This window comes from Lontra canadensis, unplaced genomic scaffold, assembly GCF_010015895.1.
Source record: "Lontra canadensis isolate GAN:19392208 unplaced genomic scaffold, GSC_riverotter_1.0 scaffold125, whole genome shotgun sequence".
NCBI classification, from domain to species: Eukaryota; Metazoa; Chordata; class Mammalia; order Carnivora; family Mustelidae; genus Lontra; species Lontra canadensis.
Window position 1 is genome coordinate 311,194 of NW_022631119.1, and position 15,708 is coordinate 326,901.

Below are 15,708 nucleotides of genomic sequence, written 5' to 3' on the forward strand. Positions count from 1 at the left end.
CTGGCCCTGTGGGTCTCCCGATCCCGGCGTTCCTTTGGGGCAGGGCTGGCTCCGGACCCCACGAGGGAGAGATGAAGTGTCCGGCTCAGGAGGCGGAGTCCCCAAACACCAAAGGCCTCCTCCAGAGCCTGCTGGGGCCCCGCCCGCAGCCAGCACCATGCGAGCCCCGCTGAGTGATGACCACCAGGGACTCACCCGAGACAAGCACACCACCCACCAGCCCTGTTTTATTCATAGACCTTTGCAGGAGAAGCCAGTGGGGCAGTGCTGACCGGGAGCCCAGCCCACGTCTGCAGGGCTCCCTCAGCCTAGGCCTCCAAATGTCGGATCGCTCTCTCTCTCTCTCTCTCTCTTTTTTTTTCCAGGACAAAACAAAACAGAACAAAAATCCAAAAAAAAAAAAATTATTTTGCAAAAACACTTCCTCAATAAACAACATGTAAACAGAAACAGCTGCTTCGGGCTCCGCGAATGTCTCACTGTGTCTTCAAAGGCTTGTCTGTGGCGGGCAGTGGGGGCGGCTGGCAGGGGCCATTTTCCTCCTCCTCGGGGGCACCCTGGGGGTAGACCACGAAACACAGCTCCTGGCCCCAGCGTGTCATGGACTCTGAGGACAGATGGACAAATAGATAGACCTTGGGTCTGACTCTGTGGGGCAGGGGTCTTCAGGAAGCTGCTCCCTTCAGGCAGATCCTGGACTCTGGGGTCACCTCTTGGGGAGACTTCCGGTGGTGGCTGGATCCTGTTGCCACCGCAGCTGCCGGGGTGGTGGGGGGGACCTGCTCCAGGGCCAGCCCCTAAGAGGGTCGCATCCCTGGGTCCCACCGCCGTGGGGAGGCTGCCCGGCTCACCTGTGAGTCTGTGCACACACTTTGGTTTGCTTCTCCAGAACACCCCCAGGAAGAAAACAGGCACCCCTGTGAGGATGATAATCACGCCGACCCCACACACCATGGGCTCCGAGATGAAGCTGAAGACCAGCAGGAATGCCCAGAAAACCAAGTACGCCACGGGGACCAGGAGGTTCACCTGGGGGAGAGCCAGCCGGACTGCCCATGGCACCCCCACCCCGGGGGGGGTCCCGCGTGCTTCCCACCTGCTGGGGCGTGAGGGCTCCCCCCCTCCAGCCCAACAAGCTAGAAGCCACCTCAGGGGATGGCCAGGGTGCCCAACGGTTAAGGATTTGTTGAAGTTTCCGTGGCCCTGAGCTGCACACAGCAACGATGTGTCCCTGGCTGTTTGGCTTGACGTCTCTGTCTTTTTCGGTGTGTCACCTTTTTTAGGCACTGAGCCCTTGTCCGGCTCCAGGATTTATACGCACAGAATATGTGCACTCAGCTTGGGCTAGGCTCTCCTGTCTCCTGTCCTGTGTGTGCTCCTGGGGTTCCATGTGACGGGGAGCAAGCACCTGAGCCTGACTTTCCTGTCTGGAAGCTGAGAGTGCACACAGCAACCCCTCGTGGGGCTGTTGGGGGTGCTGGATACATCAGTGCACACACAACCCGAGCAGGGCCAGGCACGTGGCTAAAACTGGAATCCTAGTCGTTGTCCTCACCTGCTCCCCTCCCCCTCTCCCTGAGCACAAATGACCGTGGGGCTTGGACCACATGTGCCAGCCCGGCCCCACTCCCGGGCCTTACCTTGATGGGCCTGTGCAATGCCGGCCGCCTCCAGCGCAGCACGAGAAGGCCCAGGATGGTGACGCCGTAGCAGAGGTAGTTGATGAAGGACACGTAGTTGATGAGCGTGTACGTGTCTCCCACAAGCATGATGACCGCTGTGGCCCCGCACTGGGAGAGGACCGGGCTGAGCGTGGCCTCCCACCTGCCTCCATCAGTCCCGGCCCTCCCCGCTGCCTCTGTGGGCTGCCCCCTAGGGCCGAGACAAATCCCCACCATTCCCCACGTTGCTGGGTGGCTCCGGCTCCCTTCCCAGCCAGCCATGACCCCACAACTTACACAGACGAGGAGGGCAGGAATCGGGGTGCAGTGTCGGACATGGATCATGGCCAGCAGGCTGGGCAGGTGCCCCTCTCGGGCCCCCGAGAAGCACAGTCTGGGACAGAGATGGGTGGCGGCCGTGAGTCCGGCCACGGGCCTCCTACCAACCAGATCCTGGACCTCCGCTCCAGACGTGATGTCCCTCTTGAGCTGTCGCCTCTGACCCCTGCTCTGGGCCCCAGCAGCCCCACGGGGCAGTTCCTCCCTGTCTTGCCCCACCTCCCTTTTGCTTTCTGGACCTCAGAGTTGGGGTCCGACTCCTGTAACTGGGGAGTTCATCGTCCCAGCTTCACATGAGACCCACCAGGCAGGATTTGTCTCCCTCTGGCCCCTGGCCAGATTGCATGCACCTGCCTTGCCTCACCTTGACTGAGCCCCTCCCCAATCCAGTCACCTGGAGGAGGTGAACAGGTAGCCATTGATCCCTCCAAAAGTGGAAAGTGCCACGGAGACGGGCATGACCCAAGAAAAGTAGCCCAGCAGCTTCTCCCCGAAGGTCTGAGTGGGCACAGAAGAAGAGGGCATGCGTGAGGCAGGGAGGGGTGGGCAGGAGCCAGGCACAAGTGGGACCCCACTCACCACGGCCACCGCGTTAGAGACCAGCAGCTCCTGGGGGGACATGGCAGTGAAGTAGGCAATGTTGGTGAAGGTGTACACAAAGGTCACCAGCGGGATGGAGATGACAATGGCACGGGGTAGGTTCCTGGGGGCAGCGGTGCAGTATGTCAGCGTCAGTCCCGGTGGGTGGCGGGGCTGTGAGGTGGGACCCAGAGGACCCAGCAAGGGAGCAGTTGGAGTCTCCATCTCCAGACTCTGGGTCTGTTGGGGGCCTTGGGACAGGGAAGGGGCAGCACTACTGTCCCCCTGCTGCCCCCCAGCTCGAGCCTGGGCACAGGCAGGTGGGAGGAGGGACTGATGGGGGGAGGGCCACATCAAACCCCGAGGGGCACCTCTACTGTCGGTACACAAAGAGAAAAGTGCATACAGCCAAACTCAGCCTTGAAAATCCTCAAAAATCCTTGCAAAGTGCCCCTAGAGTCCTGTGCATAGATCTCCCCCCCCCCCCCCACGAACGCCCTATCAGCCCAGCCCCAGCTCCCAGCGGTTCACTGTTGAGATCCCTGGCTAAGCATCAGAGGGAGCCATCGGCTTCATCCATAGGGCATGTCGTGCGCACACGTATAAATTTTGGCTAAAGGCTGATGGCTGGTTGCATTGACGGCAAGGGGCCATGGCCGCCCACAGCCTCGCAGGGAGCACTGGTGTCCCAGCAGCAGCACGGTCAGGCAGATGACCAGACGGGGCCCCGGGAGGCAGCGGACCTGTACAGGGAGGCTGCCTCTCCCACCGCTGCACCCCTTCCCTTCCCAGGACTCGGCCAGGCATCCCACTCACTTTCGAGGGTCGACTAGCTCCTCAGTGACGTAGTTGAGGAAGTTCCAGCCGCTGAACGCAAAGGAGCCCTGGAGGAAGGCCAGGGCCAGGTGACCCACAGAGGGCGTCATCCAGAAGTCAAAGGCATTGCTGGGCCTCAGCTCCTCGAAGTGTCCTGGGGGTCCAGAGGTCAGGGGTCAGTGTTGTCGCCGCAGCCCTGTCCACGGCCCCACCCCGGCCCTACCTTGGAAGATCTGGACAAAGCCCACGCCAATGATGAGGGACAGGGCCAGCAGCTTCCCGCCGGTGAAGATGTCCTGGATGCGAGTGGCCCAGCGCACGCTGGAGCTGTTCACCCAGGTCAGGAGCACTGGGGAGGAAGGGAGAGAGGGCGGGTAGGCCATGGCCAAGTTTGGCCCAAGCTGCAGGAGAGCGGCAGCCCCCACCCCCAGCAGCCCACCCCCTGAGGCTGAGCTCCCAGGGGGCCGGCAGGTGGAGGGAAGCCCCCTCCCGAACATGCACAGCCCTCCCACACCAGCGAGCAGCACGCGGGCTCAGAGCAGGCACTCACTCAGGCAGGCCATGGAGAGTGCGCGGGAGGCGGCAGCTGGGGGGATGCAGTTGGGGAACACGGGCTGCAGCACGTAGTTGGAGAAGGTCATGGAGATGACAGCCAGGCTGGTTGGGTACATGATGAGGACTGCACTCCAGAGCAGCAGGAAGCTGGAACGAGGACGGGCCCCACTGGCAGAGGCAGCAGCGCCCTCCCAGCCAAACCAGCCCAGGTGGGGGCTGCCCCTCAGGCCGCGGCACCCGGGGCTGGCGAGGGTGCGCGATGCGCCAGGAAGGCAGGGCCGATTCTGTTCTAAGAATGGACTTTTGCAACAGAGATGACATTTAGCACGGTTAAAGAGCTCCAGGCTGCCCTTGGGCAGGTGTCGAAAAACACTGGGGAAGCAGCCACCTTTCTAATAGCTGATGAGCTGTGGCCACAGGCTGTTTGCTGAGCTGGGGCAGGCTGTCCCGGGACCTTGGGTTATGGTCTCAGTGGGGTCTCTCAGCAGAGCCCATGGCTGCAGGTAGCTGGCTCTGAGCCGTGGCCCCTGGGGGATAAGACCTCACGAGGAGCCCCGGCAGGGGTTAGGGAGCGATTTATGTCCCTTTTGCCCAAATATTGCCACTGTGGGGTACCCACATGCAAGCCCGGACTCTGCTCAATGTTGTGAGGCCCAACCTCTTCCCAGGGGCTCTGCCTGCACCCTCGGGAGGACCTGTCTGTGGGGACGCTCCTAGACCTTGAGGATGGGGACTGCCGCATCCAGGGACACAGTGACCCCTGGACCACTGGGCTTGTAGATTCCTCTTGGTCCTCTCCTTTACTTGGTGGCCTACCCCTTGCTCCATTCTGTCAGCCTTAGAAGACAGGCCCCCCAGGGTTGGGCCTTGGGCCCTCCCTGGCTCCTACTTCTCAAGTATTCTCTTAACCACATAGCCCAATTTTTCTGCTTTCTCAGGTCCCAGTCTCCTTTGAGGACCCTCTCCCCAGAGCAGAGCACTCATGGACACACCCTGAAACCCCATCTACTGCTACCCCTTTAAGGCCCCTCCCCACATTCCCCAGAACCAAATTTTGGATACTCTAGCCTAGACTTTTCCTTTGAGCTCCAGACACCCTCCTGCCCAGACCGGACTAGACCATCTCCCCAGATATGCCACAGACCCCACCAGCATGGGAACCCAACCCCAACACTTTCCCTCCCATGGAGTCCATCCAGTGGGAAAGTGGCTATCACCTCCTGCCCCCACCTCTCCCTCGGGCCACCCTGGCTATCATGTCTTCTGGATGATTCTAGAAACTTCCTATACCTTTATTCAGACCCTCGGCATGGCTCAGGGGGTTAATTGCAATAGCTCTAATCCCCCATCGTGGCCCTAGGCAGACCCAGGGCCTCCAAACCCTGGCACTTGCCGTGGATCTGATCTGCCCCTGGCCATACCAGAGACATCAGGCTCGCCCTCTAAGCCCTGGTGTGAATGTTGTTTTTCCCAGAAGCCTTCACTAGGTGATGGAACCCCATTCTTTTGGCCGCTGGACCACTGCCCCTCACGCACACCACAGAGCAAGAATTCTCTAGGTCTTCCCCAAGTACAGAGGGGCTTTCTCCCTTCTGCCCTGTGAACAATTTGAGAACAGGGATAGATCCTTTTATCTCTAGTCCCCAGCACACAGTAGGTGCTCAGCTAATGTTGATCGGTGAATAAAAGAATGTGGGGGGTGGAGCTATTTAAAGGGAACCTCTTGCAGGGCGCTGGTAGGAATTATATGCACCCCACACACACATGTGGGTTGACTAAAATCAAGGCTGCCCTTCCTTTGTTGCGGGAATCACCCAGGTGGGGAGTAGGCTTCAAGAAACATTTAGAAGGAAGCACAGAGAGGTCAAGGGGCCAGCCAGAGTGTCCAGCCCATTCTGGCGTTGGAAGATTGCCCAACACCCCCACCTTCTTTTCCTCTATGCATCCCATGACCTCCCTGAGATGTGAGAAAAAGAAGAAACTGAAGTCCAGGGCCCAAGTGACCCTCCATTCCAGATTGTCATCCCCTCCCCCACCGACCCCGCTGGTGCCCCACACTCACCCAGCCAGGCCCCCGAAGATCTCAGTGACATAGGCATAGTCCCCACCAGACTTGGGGATGGCGACTCCCAGCTCCGCGTAGCAGAGGGAGCCCAGGGCAGTGACGCCTCCACCTAGGACCCAGACGAAGAGAGCCAGACCCACAGAGCCCGAGTGCTCCAGGACCCCCTTGGGGGAGATGAAGATGCCCGAGCCAATGATGTTTCCTGGGGTGGGGAGAGATGGGGAGGCATCAGGTCTGGGATCCCCTTAGACAGCCCAGCCTTCTCAGGCTCCCAGATGCTACAATGAGAAAGGAAACCCCGGCTGCTCCCTGGAGGAGGACGAGGAGAGGGAAGGTGGGCCTACAGGCCTGTGGATGCCACTAGGGGCCTCAGACCCTGCAAATCCCATCTGGGCTCATTATCTCCCCTTCCCCAGGCCCTGGCATGGGAAGAGGCACCTCGTCCACCCAGTTCGGGGACATGAGTCCTGCTCTCATTTCTCTATCGCCCCTGCTTCCTCCCAGAAGGTGGGCAAGCATGAGGGAGGGGGCTCAGCAGCTCGGGGACCTGCTTGCTGGACTCCTCCCTGATCTAGGACCCAGACTGCAGACATAGATGCTGAAGGGACCTTGTTTCCTGGCACCGCTGAAATATTTCCAGTCCTGGGCAAGGACCGGTGGGCCTTGAGGGAGAGGGACAGGAACGAGTGCATTTATACAGCTGGGGAAGGTCAACAGCCATCATGGAAGGATGGCAATGGCAGGCTGATAAGAGACGCGGCCAGCCCGCGGTCTGGATAAGACCGCCTGTCTCCTTGAGACAGCCTGCTGGATGCAGAGAGGAGTCAATGCTCTAATCCCAGCACCACAGTGGGAAACCTCAGCTGGGGCTCAGGTCACCTCTCAAGATCTACCTGTACGAGAGGTTTCTGTGAGGCATCGGCAAGATACCATATAGGAAGCCATCCGCTCATTCTCGACCCAGATGTACTCGGCATCCTTGCGTGATTGTGGGTGCGTCTGTTGCTGTACCTGGTCTCACTCACCTCCAACCCCCAGCACATAGTAGGTGCTCACTACACATCTGTCGAATAAATTGAATGGGTGCACGGATGGCCCGATGCCCAAAGCGGCACCGAAGTCCTAACCTGAAAGACTGATTTTCCCATCTGTGAAGCGGGGGCAGCCGTCTCTGCTCAGCTCTCCTAGAGAGGCACTGCAAAGAGGAGGAGGGGGGTGGTCACAGCTTCCGAGGCTCAGACGTGAAGGGAGTCTGCCAGGGTCACCGGAGGCCTGCCCTGTCCTTGGGCTGACTCGGAGTCTTGCGGACTGTGACACGTGTTGGGGGTACTCCATTGATCCGCAGCATCTGGGGATGTGCAGTCTGAATGCTCAGAGGGCCAAGCCATGGTCTGCAGAGCAGGTTCTCAGGGTGAGCAAGACTGAGTGCCCACTGAGCTGTAAGCTCCCTGGCAGTTAGGGTAAAAAGGGCAATGCTCTGGGGGACCTGGGTCTCACCCTCTGTGCACACAAATGAGGTCTCATCGTTGGTGGTTTGCACGAGGACCTGCCCAAGAGGAAATGACCCCAGAATGCCCAGGCCCCATGAATAAAAAAGCAACGCTGCTAGGAGCGGACGCTCTGTCCCTCGACAGGATGACCCCACCTGCCAGGTCCGGTGAGAGAATGTACACCCATCGAGGCAGAGCCTGCCTGCTCCACCTGCCAGGCCCACAGGCGGGCCTGGCCAAGGACACGGCCGCGGCTGCCAATCTGCATGCATTCCTTGTCCACGGTGCTACCCCCCACCCCACCCCCGGCCGACACAGATTTCCAGTCTGGACGGCCACGGTGCCCCACTTGGTTTTCTAGTCACATCCCAGGAGCCCTAAATACATCCAGATAAGGACCAAAGAATTCCTGTCCCCCAGCCCCCAGAGGTAAGCTGAGCCGTCAGCCTGCTTCCAGCGGGAGAGGGGCCACCTCCCTTATCTACCCTGAGGGGCTGGGGCCTGGCTCTGCTTTCTAAAGGGTCTTTGAGTTCGCGCTATCCAGCAGCACAGCCTCTGTTCTCAGGGCTCGGTGGAGTGGGATTTGCCAAATGCCAGTGAGGTTGGAAGCCAGCGGGGGCTGGGTGGCCTTGGAAGGAGCCGGGTGCATTCAGGCTTGGGGCATCCAGGGACCCAAGCAACCCAGCCCATGGGGACCCTGGCCCTCTCTAGAGTTCAGCATGGCGGGGCCTCATGGGCTTAGCCCTTGGGAAAGACACACCTAGCATCCTGTCCTCCCAGGTTGGGGTCTGAAGGGACGTGTCACTAGCCTGTGCCCAGGAGCTGGAGACGCCAATGCTGGCACTTGGGGGATGGGCCGGGGGATCGTGATTGTGTGGACACATGGCCTTGGCCTATAGTGCAGGCCCATGTGGCTGAAAGGAACATGTGTGCCAGTTGGTGTCTCTGAGGTCCTTGGGGGCCTCTCCTTCTGGCCCTGGACAACTTCTGGCATCTGCCCCAGGTTTGTGCCGGAAGGTGGCAGAAGACCCCACTGAGGTCCACTGGCCGCTCTGGGGACCACGTGGCCTGAGTGGGGCTCTGCAAGGAGCCACAGGGGCCATGAGCTTGGGTGAGTGGCAGAGGGCAGGACGAGGACACTGGGGACAGGGGTGGGGACATCCAGCATCTGAATGATTACAGGAGGCCTGGAGGAGGGACCACGGAGCTGTAAGGGTTATGGCAGGGGGGCCTGTCCAGCCCTCCCAGTGGTTGTGGGCTCAGGCCTCCCTTCTCAGCCCTCATGCTCAAGTCCAGTGGAATCAGCCCTGTTGGATTCAGGACACAGCAGTGGGAAAGCCCAGCCCTTGGGGAACCTGCTCTTGGAGAAGAGGAGGAGCAGGAATCAGGGAACATGGGATGGGCTGTGAGATACTACTGAGCGCCCAGTCAGGTGTCTGAGGGCAGCGGGTTGGAGAAATGCAGGTTCCAAGGCCTCTGCAGTCCCATTCACCCAGTGGCATGGGTGCTCTGTGGTCCCTGCAGGGCCAGAGTTCCCACACAGGTGGGTGAGGAGGTGAGCGCCCACCAGGAGGCCCCTCTAGTCCCCTCCCATCCCTCTCCCCTCAGTCCACACTGGGTGGTTTTTATCACATTAAGATGTTTGGCCTGATGGGGCTTAGTCGGCTCCACAGAGGAACGAAGAAAGGGCCATTGTTCTCCTGGCTGTTTCGGTGTGTGCTGACCTATTTCTGGGACTCAGGGGCTGACCGTGGAGGTCACAGGGTAGACGGTGGAGGTCATGGTGGTGGAAGGAGCCAGCTGCCCTGGGTGTGGATGGGGGCAAAGTGCAGTCTGATTTGGGAGTGGGCAGGGAGGTCCTGGCAGGTCAGGCTGCTGGCACAACCCCTCATTGCTAGAAACACTTTGGGGAGTCAGCTGTGTGATCTCAGGCCAGCGCTGCCCTTCTGGGCCTCAGTTTCCCCATTTGCGAGGTAGGGCCACTGAGCTAGGGGGCAGCAGAGGGCTGGTTCAACCCTGACTTTGGTGGAGTCCCCGCTGGGCAGGGCAGACACTTTCTGCACATCTGCAGAAGGCCTAAGGAAACACAGTCTGCTTACGGGCCCCTGTCCCACATGGTGGCAGAACTCTCCTCAGCTCACTGGATTCCCAGAAGCTGCGCCACCTCCAGGAAGCCCTCACTGACCTCCCACCTTGGCCCACTGCCATGGTACCGAGAGGATGGTGAGGAAGGGATTCCACATTGGCCACCTTGCATGGGTGCCCCGGCCTGCTGCAATGAGGAGCCGGAGCCCCCCAGAGGACAGAGAACCCATAAGGCCTAAGTCATCTACATACACCTTGCCTAGCTGTGCCTCTTTTAGCTAGCAGGCCCACAATGGGGATTCTTCCTGTCACATTGGCCTGTTGGCCCGAGACAGAATAACTCTAGGGCTCTCGGGTCTGATCAGGGGCTGGCCATAGGCCAGGCCTCCTTCCTCTGCTCTGGGCAACGAGTCCCAGCACCTTCTCATTAGGGAATGACCCATGAGGCCTCTGGGAAAAAGCTCCACATTCCCATCAGTAGGTCCCCGAGGCCACAGACTATGGTGCTAGTTGAGGTTCCCTAGATCTGGGTTCGAATCCCAGATACCTCGTGGTGGGGTGCTGTGGACAAGATACTTGGCCTTTCAGAGTCTTCTTATCTGTGAAGTGGGGAGAGGAGGCAGTGAGGGGGTGCGCTCCCACTCTGCCTTGCTCATCAGAGGCCCCAGGAAGTGCTTATTAATCTCACTATTGTCTTCCAGCTTGGAGAAACCCCAGGCCACCCAATCGGGCCTTTGGAAACCAGACTCCCCAAGGGACCTCAAACATGCTGGGGTCAACGGCCAGAGCTCCGCTTTGGGGGCCCTGCTGTCCCCCAAACACACATGTGTCCTTAATGAGCATGTGTTGGGCATCCCTCTGAGGAGAGAGAAGTGCCCTTTGAGGGTGTTGGCAGAACCCCAGGGAGGTGAGTGGGGATGCCTCCAGGACACGTCTGGAATTGCCAGTTGGCCTGCGGGCACCTCCGGCCTAACCCACTTTCCTTTCAAGAGAGGGATGAGCAGAAGTGTGGAGCTTGCTCTGCCTGGCTCAGCCCAGCCCGGCCCGCCAAGCAAATTTCGCCTGTGCCCAGTCTCAGGCTGGGTCAAGGTCATCGATGAGCTCCACTCCACTGGACCCAACCGTCCACCCGCAGACCACATCTTGCCTGCCTCATCAGTGGCATTTGGCAGGTTAAGCCCTTCCTCCACACTCAGCCTCCTGCCCATCCTCCCACCTTGTGGGCTGCTCCTTCTGGATGTTTCTGCTGGTCCTTCTCTTTCCTGACTTCCAGACGTTGAGTGCCCATGGCGCAGTCCTGGGGCCTCTGCCCCTTTCCTTCCACACACCCTTCCTTCAAGGCCTCCACCAGTACCCCCAGATTCTGTTGGCAACTCCCAAATTTATATGCCTAGCATGGACCTCTTCCCTGAACCAAACCTGGGTATCCAGCTGATTACTCAGCAAACAGCATTGCGAGTTTCACATGTTTGCAATGAAATCCCCGACTTTCAACCCCCTGCCCCCAAGACCTACTCCTCTCATTCTTTCTAGACCAATAAACAGCAAACCGGGCTTCCAGAGGCTCAGGCCCAAACCTGGGGTCGCCCCTGATTCTTCTCTTTCTCCCACACCTCACACCCTGTTCATTACAAATCCTTTGGCTCTGTCTTCCAAACACACCCAGAACTGAACCTCCCCTCAGCACCTCATCGCAGCCACCCTGCTCTCAACCATCATCATCTCTTATACGAGGGACTCAGGTACACTCTTGACCAAGCTTCCTGCTTCTACCATTGGTGCCCACAGCTTCTTCTCTATGGTGGATGCCATCCTATCCTATCCCATCCCATCCCATAGCCTATCCCATGCCATCCTAGGTCCAATCCCAAATATCCCGTCCCGTCCATCTCGTCCCAGCCCATCCTTCCATCCCATCCTATAGCCTATCCCATCCCATTCCATTCACTTAATTCCATCTCATCCATCCCATCCCACCCCCTGCCATCCCATCCCATCCTATCCCATGCCATCCCATATCCTCTCCTATCCATCCCATCCCATCCTGTCCCATCCCATCCCATCCCATTCTATACCCTATTACATCCTATCCCTTCTCACCCCATGCCATCCCATCTTATTCTCTCTCATTCCATCCCATATCCTATCCTATTCATCCCATCTGTCCCATCCCATCCCATATCCTATCCCATCCCATCTACCCTATCCCATGTCGCCTCATGCCATCCTGTCTGATCCTGTCCATTCCCACCCCCTTTTGCTCAAAGCCCTCTTCCACCTTGAAAAGAGACAAATTTCTCACTGCAATCGGCAAAGTCCCCACCAACTGGGCCCCATCCCACTCCTGACTCATTTCCTCCCCACCATCCTCCCCACCGCCACCTTATTTTTTTTTCACCTTAGCACTTCCTCGTCTGCACATCAGGGCTGGGAGACACAGACAGGGTCTTTCTCAGGGTCCCTATGAGGAGGGGCCGAGCTTGTGGACAGAGCCATCCTTTGAGCAGCCCAGCCACCTCTAGCCCTGGAGACAACAGAGAGGGGCCTGCCCATCCTTGGAGGAGCAGGGATTGTCACCTAAGGAGATGGGGTTCACAAAGCAGACCTCTGAGTCTCTAAACATACCTGAGCCTGACACATGAAGACCAGCATATGTGGGATCCCTGAGTTGAAGGGAGAGAGTGGAGGATGGGGCAGCCTGGTCAGCAGATCCAGGGTGATTCTCACTCTGCTGGACCTGGGCACACCCATTCCTTAGGTGTGGATTGGGAGAGGGCGCTGGCTGGGGGCCCTGAGTCAGGACAAGAGATTCTGTACATACAGCCCTAGGCGGGGGTGGTTAGTCGGGGAGATTCCTTTGTCCCTTTGTTTGTTCATCCAACCATGGGAAGTGGGGAGCTGGGTCAATCCCAACCCTCCCCCACTGAGGGCTTTGAACCTGGCCCCAATTTTGGCAGCACCAGAATAGTATGGGGAAGGGCACTGAATTGGAAGATTGGGTCCAAATCTGGTTCCAAATCCCAAGGTCTACTGCTTGCAGAAGTGCCATTTAACTTCCAACCTCAGTTTCTATGTCTGTAGAATGGGTATAAACACTCCCGCCTTACAAGGTGGGCATGAGAATCAAATGGGATAAAGGGAGAACATGATTTCATAATGTAATAAGAAGTGTTTTTCAGAAGAGGTATGAGATGCAGCAGTGTCTTATGGAGCCCTGCTCAGCTGGCTCCCCTCCCTCCAAGGCTGGCCCATCTCCCTGCAGGTGTGCTGGCTGGGGCCAGCAGGTGCTGCCCCAAACACACTTCAGGTGGAGTCTTCCTCCAACCCAAAGCCCTTCCGAATCATCCCATTCCAGAAAGCCCCACTCCTCGGTCTACGAGGGGGCAGAGGGTACAAGGAGAGAGAATTATAGGACCTTCTGGGAGGGGCTATTTGAAGTTTTGCAGAGAGCAACTGTAGGAGCTGGTAACAAAGGAACAGTGGGTGGGGAGCGGGGCCTCCAGGGCATAAGGTGGGAAGGGCTGGGCAGACCCTTACTCAGCCCACAGATGCTTCCTCCCTCATGTCCTGTCCCCTCTGGTCCACATCCATTCTCCCCTTGTCCATCTCTTGCCAGCTGGAATTCTTCGAAGCTCCCTCAGCAGGGTCGTCGGACCACCCCTGAGTGTCCCGTGCTGGGGTCAGGTCTTCTGGGTTCCCTTCCCAAGTCTGCAGCCCTCGGCCAAGCCACCTCTTACCCCTGCTCAGACTTCAAGGTCTGGAGGCCAAGGGAGCAGTGGACCTGGAACAGCAGGGATGGGCTGAAGAATGGGGGGGCGGCAAGGGCCGAGCTGGGACGCGCGGGTCTGTCCCGCAGGCTGCAGGGGATGGTGCAGCTAGGCCTCCTCCTTTCCTACCACCACCACCCGGGGCTCTCCTTCCAGGAGAGAGGAGCCAGCAGCCTCCACCTGACCTGAAGCTGATAGGATGTGGGAGGAAGCAGAGCAGAAATACAGCTCAAGGATGGCTGCTTAGCCGAGACAGCCCCAGAAGAACTGTGTCTCTCCCTGCACCTTGCTGGCACGGCAGCTGACTCAGACATGGCCAGCTTCTTGACTCCATGGTCCTTCCATCATGTGTGGGCCTCCTGTCCCTGGGAGCACAGATCCTGGAGAGGGTGTGGGCCAGGGCAAGACTCTAACCAGTATCCTGGCTAAAGCCCTGGACCCAGCCCTTCCTCCCAGCAGATCATGGAGCAGGGATGTCCAACGCCAAGAAGGTTGCAGGAGCCACTCCTGGAAGACTCCATTCCAGGGGCAAGTGGGTGAAGCAGGGATGCTACCAGCACAAGGCCTGTGTTCTAGGGCAACTTCCAGTGTGAGTGTGGGGGTGGCTCAGAGCCAGATCCCAGCCCCAGGGCAGGAGCTCCCAGTTTGGGGGCAGAAGAGGAGGAGGGGAAGACCCTTGTCCTCCCACCTGAGTCTCCAACCTTCTCCATCTCCAGGGGTCTGAGGATGGGTGGGCAGTGGGTGCACAAGGAGATCCTACTGGTTGGGGAGGAGAAGACCCGGCTGGCAATAGAATAAAGCAGTCAAGATGCCCGGATCCATCCACCCAGTCTGTGTCTCCTGGGACACGGTATGGAACCGACCACTCCCAGGAGGGTCTCTGAGGCCCTCGGTGTGGACACACAGATCTGGGTTACCTAGTTCCTGAGGAGTCAGCATCCATGACTTGCGCCTTGTCCCGAGTCCTGTGGCTACTCAGAAGTCCCCATATGGGGGACCCATTCTCCAGTGGGGAAGAGGAGGCCACAAGATGTGAGTGCCTGTTGGGATTCCAGCCCAGGAAGCAGGTTGGCTTTTTCTGCAGGCTTGCTGTGCCCACCGGTGGCTGGCTTCCAGTCACTGACGGCTCCACCCTCTCCCCAGGGTCCTGCCACCAAACTCTGCAGTAATCATATACTCTGAACCTCTTCCCCCTTGGGGCTGGCTCTACCTGTCCAGTGTACCCAGTGGGCTGGGGGTCTCCTGCTTTAGAAGAATTAATCACCCTCGTTGCATGGCACCTGGGACTAGAGCCACAGTCCAGAACCTGGAGCCTTAACCTGGGTCAGCCTATCCAGTCCCCACACTTACAGGGCTCCTGGCACTCAAGGCAGGATTATCCTCACCTCCCTTTCATAGATGAGAAAACCAAGAGCATTCTGTCTTGCTGAAACCCACAACAAAATAAAGGCAGCAGGGGAATTCCAGCGGTGGATGGGGCCCTCACCTCCCTCAGGTGCAGAACTTTGGGGGACCTGGGGAGGTGGGAACAAGAAGCCCTCCTGCCGCTGTCTGAGGGGAGACACCCATAGGTGCTCTGGCCATCCCCTCACGTGTCCCACAGTCGCAGATCGGTAGGAGCACCCGGAGCGGGGGTGCCCCTTGTTTTGGGCAGCAGTGCACCCCGAGCCTTTAGCCCGACCATCCCAGGCACCCGCCTGCCGCGGCCCCTCTCACCGATGATGATGGTGCAGGCGCTCACCAGCCCGATCTCCTTCTTGAGCGCCACCCGCTCCGAGGGGCCGGGGCCGGGGCCCGGGCCGGGGGAGGGCGAGGGTGCAGGGCCAGGGTTCCCGCGTCCGCTCGGCTGCTGCGTGTGGCTGGCCATGTCGCTCAACCGCCGCGTCCCCGCTCCCTGTGCTGCCCAGTCTGTCCGACCCGCCGCGGGTCCGTCGGTCAGTCCGTCTGTCGGCTCTCGCCGCCTTCGCAGCCCGGACAGCGCCCACAGGCGGGCGCATGCGCTGGCGCGGGGCCCGGACCAAGTGCCCCAGGCTGCGCGGCCGGAGAGGGGCGGAAGGAGGACCGGCTGGCAGCCCCCCTCCCCCACCTCCCTTAAAGGGAACTGCCCCCACCCCCCTGCCTGGGGGGGGAGGAAGGAGAGGACTTGGGGCAGACCTAGGAAGAACTTTCTAGCTGAACTAAGGAAGAGGCCCTCTCACTGCCTGAGTTACATCTAGTCGTGGGGTGGGGTAGGGGTGGGGGAGCAGAGCTCAACGGCAAGACTGTCCCTGCCCTCAAGGAGACTGAGGAAGCTGGCCAGAATAATAGCTGTCTGTGTGCTGGGACCCTCTGCGCGCTGGCGCTTCCAAACT

General features: G+C 59.3%; 1 protein-coding gene across 1 annotated transcript; it reads right to left on the bottom strand.

Annotated features, from left to right (window-relative positions):
* Window positions 1–386: 386 nt before the first annotated feature.
* Window positions 387–15,324, bottom strand: SLC7A10 (solute carrier family 7 member 10). Its single transcript, XM_032841998.1, has 11 exons — window positions 15,074–15,324; window positions 6,013–6,217; window positions 3,946–4,097; window positions 3,619–3,744; window positions 3,396–3,549; window positions 2,580–2,703; window positions 2,395–2,498; window positions 1,959–2,055; window positions 1,641–1,790; window positions 852–1,029; window positions 387–607 (listed from the first exon to the last, which is right to left on the bottom strand). The coding sequence occupies exons 1-11, from the start codon at window positions 15,222–15,224 to the stop codon at window positions 477–479; spliced, it is 1,572 nt and encodes a 523-aa protein (XP_032697889.1). The 5' UTR covers window positions 15,225–15,324; the 3' UTR covers window positions 387–476.
* Window positions 15,325–15,708: the final 384 nt, after the last annotated feature.